General features: G+C 40.7%; 1 protein-coding gene across 1 annotated transcript in view; it reads left to right on the forward strand.

Annotated features, from left to right (window-relative positions):
- Positions 1-1753: 1753 nt before the first annotated feature.
- trim9 (tripartite motif containing 9) overlaps positions 1754-23321 on the forward strand; it is a 47954-nt gene continuing 26386 nt past the window's right edge. The window contains 3 exon segments of the mRNA XM_034227162.1: positions 1754-2739; positions 20376-20471; positions 22926-23048. Coding sequence (XP_034083053.1) covers positions 1807-2739; positions 20376-20471; positions 22926-23048 — 1152 coding nt within the window. The 5' untranslated portion in view covers positions 1754-1806.

The following is a 23321-nucleotide window of genomic DNA, read 5'->3' on the forward strand; positions in this document are numbered from 1 at the left end:
CTCTCCCCTGCATTGGACTTCTTTGTTTACTTCCAAAAAATGGTGACATCACTCTGTAACACTCATGCTCCTACAGTATAGGCACAACATTGGCTCTATGAGGAGGGCAGACAGGACAGACTTTTAGAGCCAGTTTGTGCAGAATAACAGCCGTGCAGCTCTCAGAGTAAACTCAGGATTTATGTTGTTTGTTTGCAGAGCTTCTCCTCAGCACATGGACACGTCGGGAGATAAAGGAGGTTTTTCTCTCGTCTATACATTTCTGCAACCTAAAGTCCTCAGACATCTCCAACAACATGGGTCCCAGAGTTGGTTGTCAGTGAGGCTTTTTATGGGGAAATTGGTCTAAATAATCCCATTTTACGGGACGCTCTCTGAGGGTAACGTGAGGCCACTCTAGTGTGATTACATCTGCATATTCTGAAAAGCAGGAAGGGCATTCATATGCACGTCTTTGTGTATGGGAGAAAATCCTGCAGGAATGTGTCTCAATAACATACAAAAGAAAATAACAAGGTACAGAGAACAAAGTAGCACAAGAAGAAAATAAATACATATCTACAACAAAATACATATCTACAACAAAAGTAATTCAAACAGATTTAATACAAAAAAATAATAATAACATTAAACACACAGACATCATTAAATGAAAAAATGTAAATCCTCAACAAAAAATACAAAATATAGTAATTATTAAAACATTAAATAACATTCAAAATATATATAAAAAGAAAAAATTCCAACAATTAAATAAAACATGTATTAAATTAAAAAAAGACCTAACATTTAAAAATGCAAATACATTTAAAAAATAATTAAAAGTTAGCGTGACATACTGACTAATTTGCATATTTAAACATGAGATGTCAGAAAATAGTTTTTTACCCGATTCACCCTTTGTGTCTCTTATTAACAGCTTTTCTGTTTCTGCTCATAATTCTCTTCAGATTTGGGTAAATATGCAACAAATGGCGACTTCATCCCTGTAAATATTTCCCTGGATTTAACCAAACCCCCCGAGTTATTCCTGGTTTGATGCCAGCAGCTTCCTGTGAGCCGCCTGCGAGTTCATAAAGTGGCCAATCTTTCTGAATTATATTTATTTGTGTCAGCGCCAACTCTCTGCTGCTGCCAGCAAAGAAATACATGCAGCTCTCAGAGAAGAACCTGCACAGAGTTATTTATACCTTAAGATGCTCCTAAAGTCTCAGATTTGGTTCTTTTTTATGTGACCTCATGTGAACTAAGAGAAAGAAGATGAAAATATAAAAATAGCTGTTGGTTAATGAAGCAACCTTATGAGCAAACACAAATTAATTATTTGATATACTATTATGTTAAATAAATAAGCACAAAATACTAATATGAACCTGAACATCTGCAGAATATCGCCCCTTTAAATATCATTACATATTTGTAGACAACGCTTCAGTATTTTGGTTGAATTAAACAAATCAACTTAATCAGCTTAAAGAGCATCTTTAGAACAATGTTTTTTTCTTCATATGAGTGATGCATGGTCTCATTTGAATAATTATGCATTCAGAGCAAAGTGTAGTCCTTTTAATCCTCCAAACAATCAGTCCAGTGTCCACAGAGACTTTAAAACTCATTACTCTGCTGACTGACAGCTGATCCAACCAATGGCTGCTCAGCATCCCCTTATCAGCCAATGGGAGAGCACCGTGACCAGCAGCTGGCTTCCTATTGGTGCAGATCTGCTGAGCCCTCTCTCTGCTCCAGGTCTGTCCCGCAGATCAGCAGCAGCAGCTCAGTCCGGATCTGTAAGCACCGACAGAAGCCATGGACGAGATGGAGGAAGAGCTGAAGTGCCCGGTGTGCGGCTCCTTCTTCCGGGAGCCCATCATCCTGCCCTGTTCCCACAACATCTGTTCTGCGTGCGCGAGGAACATCCTCGTGCAGACCCCCGACGCGGATGACTCCCCGCAGAGCAGATCTGGGGGGGACTATGACTACCTGGATCTGGACAAGATGAGCCTGTACAGCGAGGCGGACAGCGGGTACGGATCCTACGGGGGCTTCGTGAGCGCGCCCACCACCCCGTGCCTGAAGTCTCCAAACGGGGTGCGAGTTTTCCCTCAGCCTCCTCCCCCCCAAAGCCTCCTGCAGCCCGGATCCTTAGCCCAAAACCTCCTGCAGCCCGGATCCTTATCCCCGAACTTCCTGCAGTCCGGATCCTTATCCCCGAACGTTCTGCAGTCCGGATCCTTATCCCCGAACCTCCTGCAGCCCGGATCTTTGCCCCCCATCCCCCGCAACTCCTGCATCACATGCCCGCAGTGCCACCGCAGCCTGATCCTGGACGAGCGGGGTCTGCGCGGCTTCGCCAGGAACCGGGTCCTGGAGGGGGTGGTGGACCGGTACCAGCACAGCAAGGCGGCCGCGCTCCGGTGCCAGCTGTGCGAGAAGAGCCCCCCTCACGAGGCCACTGTGATGTGCGAGCAGTGTGACGTCTTCTATTGCGACCCGTGCCGCGTGCGCTGCCACCCCCCGCGCGGCCCGCTCGCCAAACACCGCCTGGTTCCGCCCGCGCAGGGCCGGATCAGCCGCCGCACGAGCCCCCGCAAAACCTCCACCTGCACGGAGCACGAGCTGGAGAACCTGAGCATGTACTGCGTGCAGTGCAAAATGCCCGTGTGCTACCAGTGTCTCGAGGAGGGCAAGCACGGGACGCATGAGGTCAAAGCTCTTGGAGCCATGTGGAAACTGCACAAGGTAAAACAAACATGTTTGTGTTTGCTTCTTTTCTGAGTGTGTGTGTATGTGTGTGAGAAAACATGTGTGTGTGGTTCATCTTGCTCTGAACTGAGCAACAAGTGCTACCTGTCAGTTCCGCTTTCCTCCACTGAGCGGTAACTGTCACAGTGCATATATTAATATTCACGTATAAAGGGGATGTATGCAAAATGTTGAAATGCGCACATATCCAAAACGCTGTTGCGCAAAACTGTTGCATTTCAGAACAGCAGCAGGCATCCATCGCCAACAGGAAACTGACCCTCCTCAGAATCACTATCGGAAAGGTCTTTACAGATAACCTGTCTTCTGCCTGGAAATCCATTTATATTCCATGTCTTTAGCAAAGTCCAGCACATTTGACTTGACACTGCATGTATCAAAGAGACAGTCATAGCTAGAGATGTAAAGTAAGTACATTTACTCAAGGCTACTCTCCTTAAATACAACATGAGGTACTTGTACTTTACTTGAGTATTTCAATGTTTTGCTACTTTGTACTTTTACTCCACTACATGTATTTAATAGCTTTAGTTACTTTACAGATCTGGATGAATGATGTGAAATATAATCAATGTTAAATCAGACTTTAGTTCCACCTGGAGTAAATCCACCAGCTACCCTGCAGTATACAAAGTCCTTCAAACTAGCTGCACCTTTACCAGCTTTGAGAACACTTTCATGATCAATCATTATAAAACATATCATATATATTATTCTGAAATGGACCAATCTGCAGGATGAATACTTTTACTTTTGGTACTTTAAGTATATTTTGATGCTAATACTTTTGTACTTGAGTAACATTTTGAATGCAGGACTTTTACTTGTAATATAATAGAATTGGATGGATGAAACCCTCTCACACATGTAGAGCACACAGCACACACAGTGACATTTGTTCTCTGCTTTTAACCCATCCTAGTTCTAGGAGCAGTTGTAACAGAGTATTCCTACAGTCTGGTATTTCTACTTTTACTCAAGTACAAGTTATGAGTACTTCTTCCACATCTAGTCATAAGAAGTAATGAATTAGCAGCCAGTAAAAACAGTATATATTAAGGAGCGAACAGTAATACACATATTAAAAGGTATATACTGGCTAACATTGGAGCTATGCTTTACACATGCAGGGAGGGGGTGTGTAGTGCTGGTGAAGCATCAATGTTGTTATAAAAAGTATTGACGCAATAAGCATTTTTGATAAATATCCATCAGAAATGTGGATATAGAGAGGTTCGAGGCAAGTAATAGTCCAGTATGTTCAGATAATGGCCTCTATTTAAATGTAATGCAGCTTTTAAAACCAGTAAAAACACTTGTACAATATATGGGTGTCCAAAATAAGACGATATCTGGTCTTCTATCATGATGTTGATATACTATGGAACCAGTTTTCCTCATCACTTACAGTCAGACGCAGGGGTCTTCAACGTTTTTCAGGCCAGGGACCCCCAAACTGATGGAGAGCTGGAGCAGGGACCCCCCTACTATATGTATGGCATACAATTGTGTTTTATATTAAACGGGGCCTAGTGCCGTGTATAAACATAGCTACTCTGTTATTGTACATTCAATACTAAGCTATTCAAATAATACACAGGTTAATATATTCATGTTTTTATTTTAAACATGTGCAAGGTACAAGGTGGCCGTGCCACTGCCATTTATAAACATACATCTTGAACACAACACAGAGCTATTAAAATAATTCACAGATTCAAGTTTTAACTTCAAACAAGTGCAAGGTACAGGGTGGCCATGCCACTGCCATTTATAAACATACATCTTGAACACAACACAGAGCTATTAAAATAATTCACAGATTCAAATTTTAACTTCAAACAAGTGCAAGGTACAGGGTGGCCGTGCCACTGCCATTTATAAACATACATCTTGCATACAACATTGAGCTATTAAATTAATTCACAGATTTTAACTTTAAACATACATGTAGAAGGGACAGTGAATCCTCAAACCATCTGTGGATGGCATATGCATATTTTTGGGTCTTCTCTTGTTTGCGCTTACCCTTATTAGCTGCTACATCAGCAGCAGGTTCCGCCTCGCCACTTGCATGTTCACTGGTGGTTTCTGAGGTGGATGGTATCTCTCTTGTGCTTGTGGATTTTTTTGGTCGAGTTACAAAACGATCCATTTCTATATATATATATAAATGTATGGTCTTCTCAATAATATCGCAGCGTGCGTCCTTGTGTCTGGGTCCTTAGTAAACTGGGGACTGAATAGGCTCTCGGCCAATCACGGGGAACCTGACAGAGCCAGCGTGTGTCATGCGGCCTCGTGATTGGCACAGCAGCGATAGGGGCGGGTCCTCCCCTTTGTGTACAGGAGGCCTGGTGGGACAGGTCCGGGGTAGTCTCCTGCTGTGAGTGAACCGGCGCCTAGCTTGAGATAGCTACTGTGTGTAGCTGAATGCGTGCATTGCTGACTGAAAGATAACGTCTTCTTCCTCCATTTCTCCGTTCGCTACAATATGTTGGAATCATGTTAATGTGCATTTAAAGACATTTCAATTTGTGGGAAAAAAACATTTTGAATTTTTTTTTTTTAAGAAATATAAAAAATTGTCTAATCAACCAAAGATTTCGTGACCCCCCTGCAGTACCTCCGCGGACCCCCTGTGTCTCCTAACAGCTGTTGAACGTCCTACGGTTCAATCACCTCCTCCTGATCGTCCTGCAGATTGACTCCCCTCACATGTGGGAGGCAATTTTAAAATTGATGGAAAAATCAGAAGGGGGGTTTCATCATATCACTGACATCAGACTCCCATCACCTGATACATTACCCGCCTCTTGTGCTGCATCTCCTTCTTTCTTGGCTATGAATGGTGTATATTTGAGAAACTGCTCAGTGGTGGCAGAGATCTTGTTGCCTGTTTCTGTTTTTTGGCTTTAATAACGACAGCACCTGCTAGCCTCTGAGCGCTGGAGCCTGCAGCTCGGCAGCAGATGGCAGCGAACAGGACGGACATGTTTCAGAGCTTCAGGGAGTTCCTCACAGCGCTCATCAGGGAACAAATGTTTCCATGTCCTGCAGACATACTGGAGACCCATGTGTCATGTATGCATACTGTACATGTGCTGTGTTTCTAGTTGGATTCTTCCTTAGATGGCACACACATGTGAACACCACTGTGCTTTGACCGTGAAGTGTTGTCTGAAATCCCACACGGCTGCTGAGCCCTCACAGGAAGTGAGAGTTACGGATGTTAGATAGCAACAATTGTTTGCAGTCTTCCTCTGAATTCTGGTTGTTCCCTATGTTCTTACATTACTGGCTGTTAAACTCTGATATTGAAATAACCCCGAAGTATAAGAGTTGGTTGCCTTTGGTGGGGCGCTACCTGCCTTCTATAAATAGCAGAAAACTGTAAAACAAGCGTGATTTTGAAATAGCTGTGTCCAATTACGTGCATGCATCCATTCTTTCATGCATTGACAACCTAAAAGCTTGACCTCCATGGCAAATTGTAGCTTCATTGGGTGAAAACTGTGGCTGCTTACAGCTGCTGATTAAAGACTTTTACAGTGTACAGGTACCAACAAAAAGGCTTTTAAATAGCTTGTTGTATCTGTCAAAATACCCAAACATATGACATGCTGTGAAACAGACAAAATGCTCAGAAATGTAATATGTTCCGCCTTGGCCCAAGCTTCACTCTTTGATCAAGTTTTGTGAAAATCAGGCTTGTAGTATTCTAGTAATCCGGCTGAAAAACAGACAAACGGACCAGAGATCTGATTTGCACAGGTTTTAATGACTATTTCAGCTTCCACTACTTAGATAGCTAAAGATTCATTTGAAAAAGGTTCTCATCCAAGTACAGAACAATGCACCTAAACACACATTAATATATTGTTATTCCATTAAATCTGATGAAATCTGGTAGTTAAATGTTGTGTTTCCAGTTTGATATATTTCTGCAGGAGGAAGTACAGAAACCTGTTACTCAGCCAGAAACTCCTAAATGTGCCCCCTTTGGTATCATTTAATAAGATCTGGGATTTCTCCCTCAAGGTTTTTTTTATCTGTGCCATCGTGGAAGTGTTGTTGGTACAAGCTGTGCTCTCGCTCGATCTCTCTGTGTGTGGGCGGCTGAAGCACCTGCAGCCATGGCAACACTATCCCTCTGAGTACTGTGTGTGTGTGTGTGTGTGTGTGTGTGTGTGTGTGTGTGGTGTGTGTGTGTGTGTGTGTGTGTGTGTGTGTGTGTGTGTGTGTGTGTGTGTGTGTGTGTGGTGTGTGGTGTGTGTGTGTGTGTGTGTGTGTGTGTGTGTGTGTGTGTGTGTGTGTGTGTGTGTGTGTGTGTGTGTGTGTGTGTGTGTGTGTGTGTGTTGTGGTGTGTGTGTGTGTGTGTGTGTGTGTGTGTTGTGTGTGTGTGTGTGTGGTGTGTGTGGTGTGTGTGTGTGTGTGTGGTGGTGTGTGTGTGTGTGTGTCTCTGTTCATCTTACTGTACAGGAAATTTGACTTGCAGGAGAGCACAATTAACAACGATTTAGGAAAAACCGATAAAAAGATTTTTTAGGGTTGGATTGAAAAATGCTTTTGTGCAAATGAAGCATGTTTATTGCACAACACAAATAGAAATGTAAATCGAATGCACTTTCATTGCTCTCTCATCTGAGGAAAGGACATAACATTTCTGAATCCATCCTGCTTCCCTTAGTATAGAAACTGTTCGACAATGATCTCGTCGACCTTCCTTTTAAAATATAAGATACATTGTTTTTTGGACATGAATGAATAAAATAACTAGAACCTTTATTTTCTGTTACAAATCAAATATATGGAGCCTTCTCAAGAAGTCTCCAACATTTAAAATCCGCCTTTATAACCAATTTTGCGTCTTAAAGTCAGTTTTTAAATTATAATTTAAAGCGCGTGACTGTCTGTTCACATCGGTGTCAGAGGGTTTTCATGTGGTGTCAGGACGACTGCAGTAATCTCAGTAAATCTTATTAAATCAGTAAATGTTGTGTCGAAACTCTGCTCTCTTCATGGTTTGTCATAAGAGGTCGCTCATGAATCCAGAATGTAATCTGAGTCCGGCTGTGTCGCCTCCATGTGCTTAGTTTCCAATTAAAGGGGATTAATTGGAGCTTTAGAAGATGTGTGTGTGTGTGTGTGTGTGTGTGTGTGTGTGTGTGACTGTGTGTGTGACTGTGTGTGTGTGTGACTGTGTGTGTGTGTGTGTGTGTGTTGAAAGTAAGATGCAGATCAGAACATTTGTAATTTACCCTCTTGCTATCCGAGCTACACGAGGCAGCAGAGATAACCCTGATGTCCCTGGAAGTTTCCCTCTGAATTTGGCATCTAGTCATTTAGATTGTATGTAGTTTTAGTTTGTTGTTTATTTTACACAGACGGCATCTATTGCACGTCTGTCCTGAGGTTTCTTTCATTTTTTTCTGACGTTATTTGGTCTATTTTGTGTTCAGTTATTTATAAAATTAAAGACGGACAGTTCTGTTGGTCCGCAAACATTTCCCCGCCCCTTGGAGACAACATTTTCATCATGAAGCTAACATTTTGAATTTAGTTTTTGTGAGGTTGAGTATGAATGTGTGGATGCATTCATGTTTGTGGTCGCAGCTGTCGCAAAGTTGGGCTTGTTTACGCATGCAATAAGTTGTATTTTAGCAGGACACTGAAAGGCAGGACTGACTCTACTATCAGTGTATTTATTGCAAGATAAATCGTTATTGTGATATGCAAAAACCTTATTGCATATTTTCTCATATCGTGCAGCCCTATCCTGCATGCACGCAGTGAAATGGTGTAGAAGTGAGGAACTTGAGGAATCTGCAAGAGCTTTTTTTGCACACATGTGCTGCCCTTTAAAGTCCCCATGTGTTCGATCCTGACACAAACAGACGCTCTGCATGCTGCCATCAGTGTGTGTGTTCGTGTGTGTGTCCTGCTTTGACTCCTGTCTGCTCCGAGTAATGAGGCTGCTGTCACACCCAGGACTCCCAGACAAAGACCAGCATGCACCTGTCCTTTGCAGAAATTTAAAGAATTGCATCAGTTAAACGTGCAGCTAATAGCTACGGCTGCTCCATAAATACCTGACCCACAACTGGGGTTTCTGTCTCACAGCATGTGGCCGAAATAATAAGCTGCACCAAGGTTTGGAGCTGTAGTTCAGCTTCAGATTTCAACAGACATAGGAACCCTTTAAAGAAATTCCTGCAGGAAATTGTATCATTCTTACAGCACATAAAAGCATACACATTGTAGTTCAGAGTGCCTTTTCTCAGTTAAACTGTATGGAATTGGATTAAACTATTTGTGTTGAAGAAGCCGACTTGCTATAAGTGATCCTGTGCAAGAAAGACACTTTAGCTTGATGTGCATTGATGAGGGATGAGACGGAGGATAAAGGCGGGACAAATATCTGTAAAGAAGGGAATTAAAGCTTAGTTTGACGGCGCTGATATCTAGCCCTTGAGCTGCAGTGTAAAGAGATTATCTGTGAACATGTTAATGAAAGACGGGGAGGAAGCAGGAGAATGATCGGGAAAGAGGGGTTTGATTTCCAGGTTGGGTCATTTCAGTCCAGCACAGAAAACACTGCTCATGCCTTAAAGGTATTTCAGCTCTCACATATTGTTATATAAGTTTCCGTGGGAACACAGACGGCTGAATATTTGAAATGGCTCCAGGCTGAGAGATAATGTGCCAGTTTCCCTCTGTGGCCCAGCTTCTCCTCTCTGGTTAAATGAGTCCAAACCAAGAGAAAGTGATCAGATTTGAACAGAATAATTTATGATGTGGTCACAAAGTCGACCCACATTTAACGAGGACATGGTTGCGTAAGGAAGTGAGCTCAACCTGGATCTGTGCAGCAGCTGGGGACGAGTTAGACCTGCAGTGACCCTGTTTATAACGTCATCATTATCATCAGCGTTAATGATAGTGTGTTCATTTGGAAGATGAGGTTAATAGCTTTGCATTGTTATCCTCAATTTGTTGTAGGAGTTTGGAATTAGAGAACATTTTACGGAGCAGAAACATGATTTAAGGTAAAATGAAGAGATCTTATTGGGTTAAAAGTCGGTGTGTAAGGTCTGTCTACACCTAAATGTAAAGTTTAAAAAATATATTTATCCAGTCAGAAGAAAATAATCTAAATAATTCTCTCTGTAGGATTTTTCAACAAACATACCCAACATGCCCAGTGATCTGACTCCTTTGTTTACTTCAGGAACATAGTGACATCACTATGAAGCAGTCACGTTCCTATTGGCTAGCGCTCCAACTCATTGTACGTGATAGGCTAAGGGGCGGGATTTTTTTTTAACATTAATGCATGGAGACATGTCACAGTAGAGGCACTAAATACTGATATACACCTGAACATCAGCAGGAGAGGACTCTTTAAAGTAGAGACACTAAATACTGATATACACCTGAACATCAGCAGGAGAGGACTCTTTAAAGTAGAGACACTACATACTGATATACACCTGAACATCAGCAGGAGAGGACTCTTTAAAAGTAGAGACACTACATACTGATATACACCTGAACATCAGCAGGAGAGGGCTCTTTAAAGTAGAGACACTACATACTGATATACACCTGAACATCAGCAGGAGAGGACTCTTTAAAGTAGAGACACTAAATACTGATATACACCTGAACATCAGCAGGAGAGGACTCTTTAAAGTAGAGACACTACATACTGATATACACCTGAACATCAGCAGGAGAGGACTCTTTAAAGTAGAGACACTACATACTGATATACACCTGAACATCAGCAGGAGAGGACTCTTTAAAGTAGAGACACTACATACTGATATACACCTGAACATCAGCAGGAGAGGACTCTTTAAAGTAGAGACACTAAATACTGATATACACCTGAACATCAGCAGGAGAGGACTCTTTAAAGTAGAGACACTACATACTGATATACACCTGAACATCAGCAGGAGAGGACTCTTTAAAGTAGAGACACTACATACTGATATACACCTGAACATCAGCAGGAGAGGACTCTTTAAAGTAGAGACACTACATACTGATATACACCTGAACATCAGCAGGAGAGGACTCTTTAAAGTAGAGTCACTACATACTGATATACACCTGAACATCAGCAGGAGAGGACTCTTTAAAGTAGAGACACTACATACTGATATACACCTGAACATCAGCAGGAGAGGACTCTTTAAAGTAGAGACACTACATACTGATATACACCTGAACATCAGCAGGAGAGGACTCTTTAAAGTAGAGACACTACATACTGATATACACCTGAACATCAGCAGGAGGGGACTCTTTAAAGTAGAGACACTACATACTGATATACACCTGAACATCAGCAGGAGAGGACTCTTTAAAGTAGAGACACTACATACTGATATACACCTGAACATCAGCAGGAGAGGACTGTTTAAAGTAGAGACACTATAAACTGATATACACCTGAACATCAGCAGGAGAGGACTCTTTAAAGTAGAGACACTAAATACTGATATACACCTGAACATCAGCAGGAGGGGACTCTTTAAAGTAGAGACACTACATACTGATATACACCTGAACATCAGCAGGAGAGGACTCTTTAAAGTAGAGACACTACATACTGATATACACCTGAACATCAGCAGGAGAGGACTCTTTAAAGTAGAGACACTATAAACTGATATACACCTGAACATCAGCAGGAGAGGACTCTTTAAAGTAGAGACACTATAAACTGATATACACCTGAACATCAGCAGGAGAGGACTCTTTAAAGTAGAGACACTATACATACTGATATACACCTGAACATCAGCAGGAGAGGACTCTTTAAAGTAGAGACACTACATACTGATATACACCTAAACATCAGCAGGAGAGGACTCTTTAAAGAGTGAGAGTTTCCTGCCTCCTGTGTCCTGACTAGACACTCCATATTGGTGTCTACGTTCCATACCAGTATAGTAGTACAGTTGTAACGATCAACTATCTAAAATAGTTGTGTTAATTAAACGCACAAGGGGTTCTTGAATGAAATAATATTATAAAGGTAAACAGAACTGATAAACGGACAATCTGCTCCTTAAACAAAATAAACAGAGACAGAATTCATGCATGGATCCATTATATTGACAGTTTTCCAGCCAAACAACACAAACAAAATTAAACAGTCCGCTCTGCGATACACAACAAGTGTCTTTACTTGCCTAATCCAGGCTATTGTTCATTGACAACAAAGGTTGTTGCTCCTGCGCCCGTCGGCGACAAAAACAGAAATGTTTGTAGGCCTTTTCAGGCTATAATCCACAAAACAAAGGAAACACGAGGACCGGCGTGTCCCAGAGGAGCGATCTCACCCGTGGTTGTAGAGAATATCTCTCTCTTTGAGCGCGTCCTCTCCACGGAGACGTGCTTCTTGGCCCGTCGATGCAATATCCACAGATTCGGTTTTTCATTAACTTCTCCGTCCCATGTTGAGGAAATTACAATATCCCGCTGAATACCAGCATTTCGCCACACACACTTTCTCCTCCCGTGAGAACCAACCCCCGGCATCCTGTTGGCGCACGCATAAGCCTCTGGGCGCGCCAAGACAGGTGAATATGTAAATGGGATTGCAGAACCACACCCTCAAACTTTACATGAAAGTGGACATTTAACAACTGTAGTTGCGAGGATAATACACATGTATCATAGATGTCATTTCATTTTCAATCTAAACCACATGCCTTAACCTTTTCCCCTGCCACTACAGTTTATAAGAAACACTTTGATCAATCATGCGACTGCGACTGTCACACAGTAGTAGGAGCCTTATTACAGAAGTGTTACTCTTTAAAAAACTTCTGCATGAAAACTTTTTTGCTTGCATTTACTACATGTTGGACACAGATGGATACAACTTTATGCAGAAATGTTTTAAGGAATACGGGTTATTCAGAAGTCAAGTGTTTGTGAAGTAATGAGCATGGTCTTCATGAATGAGACGTTATCATTCTGCAGAGTTGTGTGACCGTTTGTGAAGAGATGTTTTCATAAAGTTGGTGAACATGGCCCCACATTTACTTCAATTTATCAAGACTTTTCTTGATTCCCTCACCATGGTGGCATGACAGAAAAACAACGATTTCTTCACGAATTCAGGGAAGGAGTAACTGATAAACAGAGGAGCATTTTGGTAACATATTCCTTGGCTTGTTGTTGAGCACCATGGAAATCGTGCAACATGAGCGCAGAGCGGAGGACTGTGTGCAGAGAGCTCTGAGGATGTGTTGAGATGATGGGAGCACTAATAATCTCAGTAATTAAGCCGAGTGGGAACATGTGCACAGCATGAATAATTCAGCAGCAGCTTCTGGGTCATTCAACGTTTTCTCATCTTCCCTCTGCGTCCGATGAGTCGCAGGAGATCAACGTCAGTTTGGATTAAAACCTCCTCCAGGAGAGGGCAAGAGGTCAAAGTTAACTTTATTGGGTGTGTGTGTGTGTGTGTGTGTGTGTGTGTGTGTGTGTGTGTGTGTGTGTGTGTGTGTGTGTGTGTGTGTGTGTGTGTGTGTGTGTGGTGTGTGTGTGTGTGTGTGTGTGTGTGTGTGTGTGTGTGTGTGTGTGTGTGTGTGTGTGTGTGTGTGTGTGTGTGTGTGTGTGTGTGTGTGTGTGTGTGTGTGTGTGTGTGTGTGTGTGTGTGTGTGTGTGTGTGTGTGTGTGTGTGTGTGTGTGTGTGTGTGTGTGTGTGTGTGTGTATGTATGTGTGTGACTCTATGAGGTTAAAATGAAGCTTCAGCACTCGGACCATGAGAAGTCTTCAAGGTGGCTGAAAACGTGTTTGTCCGCCTGCCTGATGGTATTTGTACTTGTGTTTATTTATTTTATCCAGTTCAAAGTGTTTAAGCCGGTACTTTACTGCCAAAGGATCTATGCAATTTGAATAAATAAAACCCTCAAGACGTACCCGTGACTACGTGGTATTCATTGAAGGTATTTGGACGCTTTAAACGCAAGTCAACACTCGGCCATTATTTGTGATAATCAGTCACTATAAAAAAGATAGAATAAATACATACAAATAGCAGTCTACACACACATTTGGACAGGAGACTTCTGGTAGACTAGACTTCTAAACGGATATGACAACAGTAGAAATATACAAGTATACTGTCCATAGCAGCTAGTAGAAGGAGAAGGGGGAGGTGTAACGTCAGCGCTTAGCTCTTAAAGCATTTCTCTACAGGCTTATTAAAAACACATATGTACATTACAATTTCCCCGGTAAAGATAGATCTGCGTAACCTACTTTCTAAAAGCGTCTCTCAGAGAAAGTTCCTGCTCTTTAGAGCTGCAGGCTTTTCTCTTTAGCCTCCTTTAATCCAATATGCAGATCCACAGCGGAGTGAAGAGAGCGAGACAGGAAACACCAAACAGGAAGTGTTTGATTCCTGATTGTGTTCCTGAAGTTATCAGAGGCTCCAACATTAAAGCTGCCGTTGTCTCGTCCCTCAGAGGAAACGTCTTTTACATATCTATCATTCGCAGGGGCGAGCCGTCAGGGCCCTCTAGGACCTCTGTGAGGGCCTAAGATATTCTACGAAATAATATTTAAAAACATAAAAAAAAAAAAAATGTTTTTAAAAATATTTTTTTTAATATTTGTTTGAGTTATATTTTTCATTAGTTTTAACAAAATAACTTGATTTAATTGTATTTAAAATAACATTTCCAAAGAAATAAATCCTTCGAATCTGCCTATTCAGTTTCTGTTGGAATGTGAAGGTTAAATGAAAGAAGCTCGTCTCTGCGAGTCTGTAAAGAGAGGAGCTGTTGGACGTCCAGGCGGTCCAGCTATGAATTCACAGAGGGCCCGCTGAACGAGAGAGTAATGTCAAATGACAGTACAATTGACCAATCATATCTTCCCTCTAAATGGGTGGGTGTTATTATCGCGGACTTTATGACAAGTTCCGCCCGCTGTGAAACTTTTCTTGTTTCCATAGCAACAACAACAACTTCCTGTCAACAGCGTTAACTCGCCTTCAAAAATAAAAGCATGCCAAATTACACTTAAGACATACAACTGCAACGAAAGTAATAAACACAATGCAATATCCTTTTCAATTTCAAAGAACACAAACAGGGTTATTTACAAGTGTTGTTTTGTGTGGTAGAGGGTCGCTTTCATTGATGCGTTTTGCACCCTGGGCTGTTGTTTTGATATTCCGCTGAAGTATACGCTGTGACTTAATAACTCGAGGGAAGGGGTGGGGGTCAGAGGGCCTAGGTATAAAAGTCACGGCTCGCCACTGATCATTCGATGCTGTGATATGTATTTACCGCCATGGGAACCTTGTTGTTAGAAATAAAGCGCTCACATCTACTAACTCACGTGAAGAGTTATCATGTTTAACAAGATCCCCGAAGAAAGATCTGCACAAGTGGCCCGTGCATTATTCATCAGCGATATCTGCAGACATGTATAATGCAGAGTGAGTCATTAACTACAAAAAGAGATGAATATGTGGGAGCCCTTATTTGACGGACACCGGGGACAGGACTGCAGGAAATGGGACGACGGGACCTATTCTCGTCAGCGAGGCAAAGACTTCTGCAGACGATCAGTCGCTTTATGAGATGATCTAGTTTAAATGTGTCAGAAAAGTTCAATTGAGTACAAAGACACAGTGATATGGAGAGGGTTAATACTTAACCTGTGGAAGAGAAGGTGTTTTAAACGGATGCTTCACCCACAAAATCCTTGTTGAAAACGTATTTTGTTAAAAGAGCTATTCATATGTTTGTACAACCCAGTCTCATGGCATTTCGTGTTCACCAACACGATTTTTAATCTATTGATTCGTGTTCACCAACACGATTTCCCCCTTTTTTTCGTGTTGCACAGCACGATTTTAAAAGCAATGTATTTCTACTGGTAATGTGTTTCGTGCCTGCAGCACGTCTTTTTCTCCGGTCGGGTCGTGGAAGACCGGAAGCTGTGTGGTTCATAAAAACATGTTCTTACTGGTTCTTACTCAATATCAAGCCACAATTATTGCTTTTATTTTAAATCGTATAATTTCGGACTTTTGTTGCCGTCTGTGAGGAAAATAAATGGGGCTCAGAGCCTCAGAATACTGAAATCTGTATTTTTTAAAATCTTTTTTTCCTTCTAATTTGTTATTCTTTTCAAAATAACACACTGTTATTTACTCACCAATAACACACAATTATTCTTGCTTTTATTTATTGGTTTAATTCCATAATCTCAGGCTTTTTTGGCGTCCGTCAGGAACTGAATTTCAAAATAAAAATAACCGGAAACAGACGTAGGCATTTCGAGCGATTACCCAAGATCCTCAGCTATGATTTAAGCTAGCTGATTGGATGTTTTAGCCGCAATGCATGCTGGGATTTGGTGTTTATATGATATGAAATCCGGAAAACATTTTAAAAGAATAAAAGAATACTTAATTCCGAGTGTTCTTGCTTTTCTCTTTGAAAGTCATCACATAACCGCATTGTAATACACGGTTCGGCTGTATTACATATTACAGATCTGCCGTAGTTCTTTATTTATAGAGCCCTGATGAGAAGACCTTTGGAAAAACTGAAGAAATGCAGCCGAAACTGAATACTTGACGTGGATCATAAATATATCAACAATTAAACAACATCTTCAATTTCTCTTCACACAATACATCTCCTTGCAGTATCAACATTAATTCGGCTGAGTTTTATATTTGATCCAATTGGTAGATAGGTTATATTTACACCATAACGGTGCACAGCTGATAGAAAAGGACTGTAGTTTTTAAAGATATTACTGATTTTCTTTGACTATAAGAATGTAAATACTGAGTCTGAAATAGTATAGCAATATGCTGTAAAATTATGTGAAAGCATGAATAAAACTATACATCTTCAGATGTTGTACATACATAAGTGTCCTACACTAATAATACAAAGTTATTATGGCTGTGTGTTCTTGTGTGCAGTGGTTAAAGCACGTTATTGAATTATTGTTTTTATGTGTTATATTTGATTACAAAAATATTAAGAGTACATACTTTCATAGGAGGAAAGTAGAAGGTCTGTGATAGAAATATAGAATATAAAAATCAACCTTTGAAAAAAAAATCTATCAAATATCTCTCCTGATTGTTGGCACTTGACAATCAGGAGAGATATTTGATAGTTGGTACTTTAAAGAGTCCTCTCCTGCTGATCTTCAGGTGTATATCAGTATGTAGTCTCTCCATGCTTTAATGTTCAAAAAGCTCTTAATTTTTCTCATACTGCAGCACCTCTTTTCACCCTCCGTCTGAAACCAGAGCCCAGTCTGCTCTGATTGGTTAGCTGGCCGGCTCTGTTGTGATTGGTCAACCGCTTAGAGATGTCCCGCCCCCTAAGCCTATGAGGTACAATGTGTTGGAGCGCTAGCCAATAGGAGCGTGAGTGTTCCATAGTGATGTCACTATGTTAGGGAAGTAGACAAAGGAGTTCCTAAACATGTCAAAAGCCTATAGATCACACTACAGGAGAGGAAACACTACAACAAGCCAAATATGGCTTCTTTAACAGAAAATAGTGCAATAAAAAAGTGCAAGAGACAAAAAGAATAGTAGAAGCTTTGGTCTCATGGTGCTCTTCAAGGCTCTTTGTCTCTAAAGTCTGTCTCTATCTGTCCAGCTGCTTGTCTTCACCCTGCAGGTATAGTGAGGAGTAAAGCAGCTCTTTGCCTCGCTGTGACCTGGTTTCTGAGGACTGAGCTGTGCACACTGTGGAAAAACGCCTGCAGACAATCAAGAGCTTTTCTGCTCTCTGACTGTAAACTCATCACTGTTTCAAAGGAGAGAGAATGATGTGTGGTTTCAGAGATGAGAGGGCAGCTGCAGTGACCCCGATGAAAACACTCTGAAGGACTGGAGAGCATCTTAAAACCATGGAGAGGAGAATTTCATTTCAGAGATTTAAACGTGTCATCGCAGAGAAATAGGCTGACCTGGAGTATCCTTACCATATATATAGTGTGTGATCCTTAAATATCAGGAGGCATGGATTGGACATTTCATGGTTTCTTTTTTTACCTTCCCCATCACGTTCATTTCTCAGTTTGCTTCAGTTTGCTCTTTGTCTTGCCCAATCAACTAACTACATAGAGAACTAAACAACTACCTATATCATTACATCAACTATATAAATATAAAGAAAATAACTGACAAAAAAAATCAAATGTAACTAGAAAGAAGTTGCCTAAATAATTCCCTAAATCCTTAACTAACTAAATAACAAAAATAAAAAACACATAATAACAATTAACTAACTAAATAAATAAATGAATAATTAACTAAATAAATAAATATGTATCTTACTTCATAGATAAACAAATAACTTACTAAATAAATCAGCTAACCAAAATAGGCAAATATATAAATTACAAAATAAATAACTAAATACGAAACAAAAATCTGAATAAATGTCTAACTTAATAAATAAATAAACTTACTGACCAACTAACTAAAATACTAAAAATAAATACATGAATAAATAACTAAATTAAGAAAATAGCTAAAGCAAACATAACTTAATAAATACATTAAAACAATTATACATTAAATAATACAAATAATAAATAAGTTACAAAATAACAAATATAATTACTTAAATAAATAGATAACTTGTGAGAAAGCTCCTGTCTTCCTGTCTCTCCTCCTGAGAGCAGGAGCAGAGTTTCCTGCAGCTTACTCTCTGTCTTTGCTCAGCTGTTCGCAGCTAAAGTCTCTCTGCAGGAATAATGTTAGCAGCAGCTGTCATCCTTTCCCAAACGCCAGGGTCAAAGGTCAGCCCCCCCACCCCACCCTGACCTGCTGACCTCAGAGCTGTTTCCACACAGTTTCCACTGGATCAGCTTTTTATACAGCTTTTATTGCTCTGTTCTGGAGAGGATTCCTCTTTTCCCTTCAGCTCCAGAACTACCACTTGTTTCCCAGATCTCAGTATCTGTGTTTGTTTTTTCAATCATCTTCATGCATTTTGAATGCTTTACAGTAAACATCCTCTGTTGAGCACCTTTGTTGTTGTCTGGGAGAATTATTCAGACAATATTAATATTTCAGTTTTAGTGATTTCCCGCTCTTTTCCTCTCAGAAGACAAACGCTCCCTAAAGTGACGGTTTGTTCAGTGAAGCAGAGAAGTTTCCCACAGACTCGTCCTCTCGCTCCGTCACCTCTGAGTTCACACACACACACACACACAACACACACACACACACACACACACACACACACACACACACACACACACACACACACACACACACACACACACACACACACACACACACACATATATATATATATATATATATATATATACACACACACATGTATATATATATATATATATATATACACACACACATGTATATATATATATATATATATACACACACACATGCACATCGCTCTGAACAAACAGCAGAGTGTGTGAGAGGGTGTTTCCCGTCACGTGCACGGTGCTCTGCTCGTGCACAGTGGACTGTAATCCAATAATAAGTCCTGCAGCAGCTTGATTGTGCATTAATCGTCTGAGTGTTAAATGTCACTTTGTGTGAGAGACACTTCATTTTGTCTCAGGATGAGTCTCTGCAGAATGTCAGTTTCTCTGCGGGATGAAAAGCTGCTTTGTGTTAAAACTGATCGCTCTCGGTTCATGAACAACTTCAAAAACAGAGTCAGCTTATTTCCCAGAATCCCAGCAATGGTTTGATGTAAATAATTTCTTGATATTGTCAGGAAAATATGACAAATGTCCCCCAAAAATATGAAAAAAGTCAAAACGATATATAAAACATTTCCTAAAAATATGTGAACCAGTAAAATGGACTTTAATATGATTTAAAACAGAGTAAGATTTAAGAGGCATTTCTGCAGGACTCATTAATCAATTATCAAAATAGTTCTCAGGGTGAGTCTTTCAGAATATATGTTTCTTTGCGGGATGAAAAGCCGCTTTGTGTTCGAACTGACCGCTCTGAGTTCATCCAAAACTTAAACATGGACATATTTAAAGTCTACAGATTTTCACAGCATGCTGGTTGTTTGTGGTTTGTTTGTATATGCATGAACTGCAGAGGTCAAACTGACTGAGGAATCTGCATCTAAAATAACTCGAGCTGCTGGGAACGTGCTGCTGCCTCCATGAGTGTTTCCTGTCGGTCTCATAGGTCACTTTAAATCTGCATTTACTACATTTGTCCGATTAAAACAAGATGTCCATACTCGAGAAAAGCACATAAATAACTGCATATCGATTACTTTTTCTTATTTGGTTAATATGTTGGTTTAATTGACCCAAACATAGGATTACATTTTACTAGATGACATAGTTGTAAAATGAGTTAAATTATGTTGTAATATGAGACAAAAAAAATCACACTTCTCAACCAAAAAAAATTCTCAACCAAAAAGTATTAAAAAGAAAATGGATGCTTCAGTCTGACTTTATTGAATCGCGGGACCCTGTATCTCCAATGCAGCGCGTAGTATGGATGGAGTGTAATGTGTTTGCAGACACATTTATCTGCAGGTATCTCTAACTCTCTCTCTCTCTCTCTCTGCAGGGTCAGCTGTCTCAGGCTCTCACCGGACTCTCAGACCGAGCCACCGAGGCCAAAGACTTCCTGGTTCAGCTGAGGAACATGGTGCAGCACATCCAGGTACGACACACACACACACACACACACACACACACACACACACACACACACACACACACACACACACAACACACACACACACACACACACACACCACACACACACACACACACACACACACACACACACACACACACACACACACACACACACACACACCACACACACACACATACACACATACAGACACACACACCATGTATACACTTCACTTCAGAGGACATTACATTGACTCACATGCATTTCCTGGAGACTTATCCTAACCTTAACCATAACCAACACATCCCTTACCCTAACCCTAATCCTAACCCTAACCAAGTCTTCACCCTAAAATTAATGATTCCCCTCATGGGGACCTCCAATTTGTCCCCATAAGGGAGGCGAGTCCCCACACGTGACTGTGTAGACAGATTTAGGTCCCCACAAGTATAGTAATGCTAGGCCACACTAACACACACACAGCCACACACACTCTAGCACTCACACACCCAGGTACTACACACACACACACACACACACACACACACACACACACACACACACACACACAAACACTCGCACATCCAGGTACTACACACACACTCACACACACAGTACATACATATACATATACATACACACACAAACACTCACACATCCAGTTCCTAAACACACACACACACACACACACACACTCTAACACTCACACATCCAGGTACTACACACACACACACTCACACATCCAGTTACTAAACACACTCACACTCACTCACTCACTCACTCACTCACACACACACACACACACACACACACTCGCACATCCAGTTACTAAACACACTCACACTCTCACACACTTTATCAAATCAAACTGTTGCATCCCCATGGTAACAGCAGAGTGTGTGTGCATTGGTTTTACATTACAATAACATGTGCAGCACTTACTGAGAGCACATCGACCAGGAATAGATTTACAACCTGCTGCTGCGTGGGGGGATTACAGACGATTAGAGGGGGGGGTCGGGGGGGGGGGGGATAGAGAACTACAGGGATTCCTTAGTGGTCGCTGAAGGCAGCATCTCATTGGTTCAATGAGGGAGGCTGTGGCTCGGTGGACAGAGTGCTGGACTTCGAATCAGGGGATAGCAAGTTCGAGTCCCACTGCAGTCAGCATGTCGTTGTGTCCCTGGGCAAGACACTTCACCCCAAATTGCTCCTGTGGGGATTGTCCACAGTACTGAATGTATGTAAGTCGCTTTGGACAAAAGCGTCTAACAAATTACATGTAATGGGATTTCTTTCTCAGAATTCTTTTTTTTTTTATTCCGAATTGTCTTTTCTTAAAAACAAATTTTTTCTCAAGTTTTTTTTTTCTGACTCACGATCAACATGTTATTTTAGATTTAGATTCCACTTCCTCATGGTTAAGTGCTATATTTTTGACGCCTGTTTAGCATTTTGCGGTCCATCTTATCATGTCGCAAAATGCCAAAAATAGGTCAACTCACGGTGACTACATCCATTTACTTAATACATCCATTTGTTCAGGACCCCATTGTCCTTCACAAACAACGTGTCATTTACTGAGATTTGGGGTTTCTTTCTGAGACTTTTACGTTTTGTCCTACGGCACAAAATACGAGAATTTAGAGAATGGATTTTTCTCGATTTCCATTTTTTTCAGAAAATAATAAAAAGAAAAAAATAATTCTGATTGTCAGAAATCAGAAAAAACTATTTAAATCTCGGAAAATAATTTAATTTTGTTCTCTATATACTGCAGTTACATTCTTATTAAATGCAGCGTTTACCAACAGCTAACAGCGTAAAGCCTAAAGTTGTTTTTTATAGTAATAATAATCAATTTGATTTATAAGCGCACTTTTCATTTGAGTAAACAAAACTCAAAGTGCTACAGAGTAAAATGGTTGAAACCAAACATGTACAACAACAAAAAAATGTAATAAAGTAAACAAGAGAATAAAAACATTACCAGTTTACATTTGAGCAGAAGTAATAAGATATAATACAAGCTATTATAAGCTGACTACTTTTATTTTGTGAACAGGCAGCATTTAAACATTTTTGTACATCCTTTTCTTGAAGTCACTATGAATTGAGGAAACTCGTTCAGTAAAAAGTCCATCATGAATATCCTCTTAGCTTTTCCTTTGCATGTTTACATTACAAATCTTAGTCACCTTTTACTCTGCTTTCAGGCCATCAGCAAACACACCACCTTTATTAGAAATTAGCTAATCTTTTTACTGAATACTAAGTACTTACTAATACAATCTTGAAATACTGAAATCTTAATTTAAATCTGTATTTAAATTAGATTTCCTCGTGGATTCCTGGTAACTCATTAGTAGCGCCACGGGTTTGTGTGGTATTCTGTATAATTATAAAAGTGGTTGCTATAGTTTATTATTTGTATAGATGTGTTATTCCTCTCAGCCTGTTCCTGTTGTGTTGCAGGAGAACGGAGTGGAGTTCGAGGCGTGTCTCGTGGCTCAGTGCGACGCTCTCATCGAGGCTCTCAATCGACGCAAAGCCCAGCTGCTGTCCCGGGTCACCAAGGAGCACGAGCACAAGCTCAACGTGAGTTTCAAATAATAAAAATACATCTCATCATGTTTCAAAACAGTCGGACAACTGTCTTTGTTGTCGGAAACGTACCTAAAATGTTTTACCGGCTTATTTTAACAATGTGATCACATGACTCCTTCTGATGTTACTGCAGATCTGCTGTAAGCTAGCTAGCTAACGTAGCTAACCTAGTCATTTCAGATATACTGACCAACACTAACAGTTATGAGACGACTCACTCTGCAACCGAGACAGTTGTTCAGCTTTATAATCCTGAACGTCACC

Source organism: Gymnodraco acuticeps, unplaced genomic scaffold, assembly GCF_902827175.1.
Source record: "Gymnodraco acuticeps unplaced genomic scaffold, fGymAcu1.1, whole genome shotgun sequence".
Lineage (NCBI taxonomy): Eukaryota > Metazoa > Chordata > Actinopteri > Perciformes > Bathydraconidae > Gymnodraco > Gymnodraco acuticeps.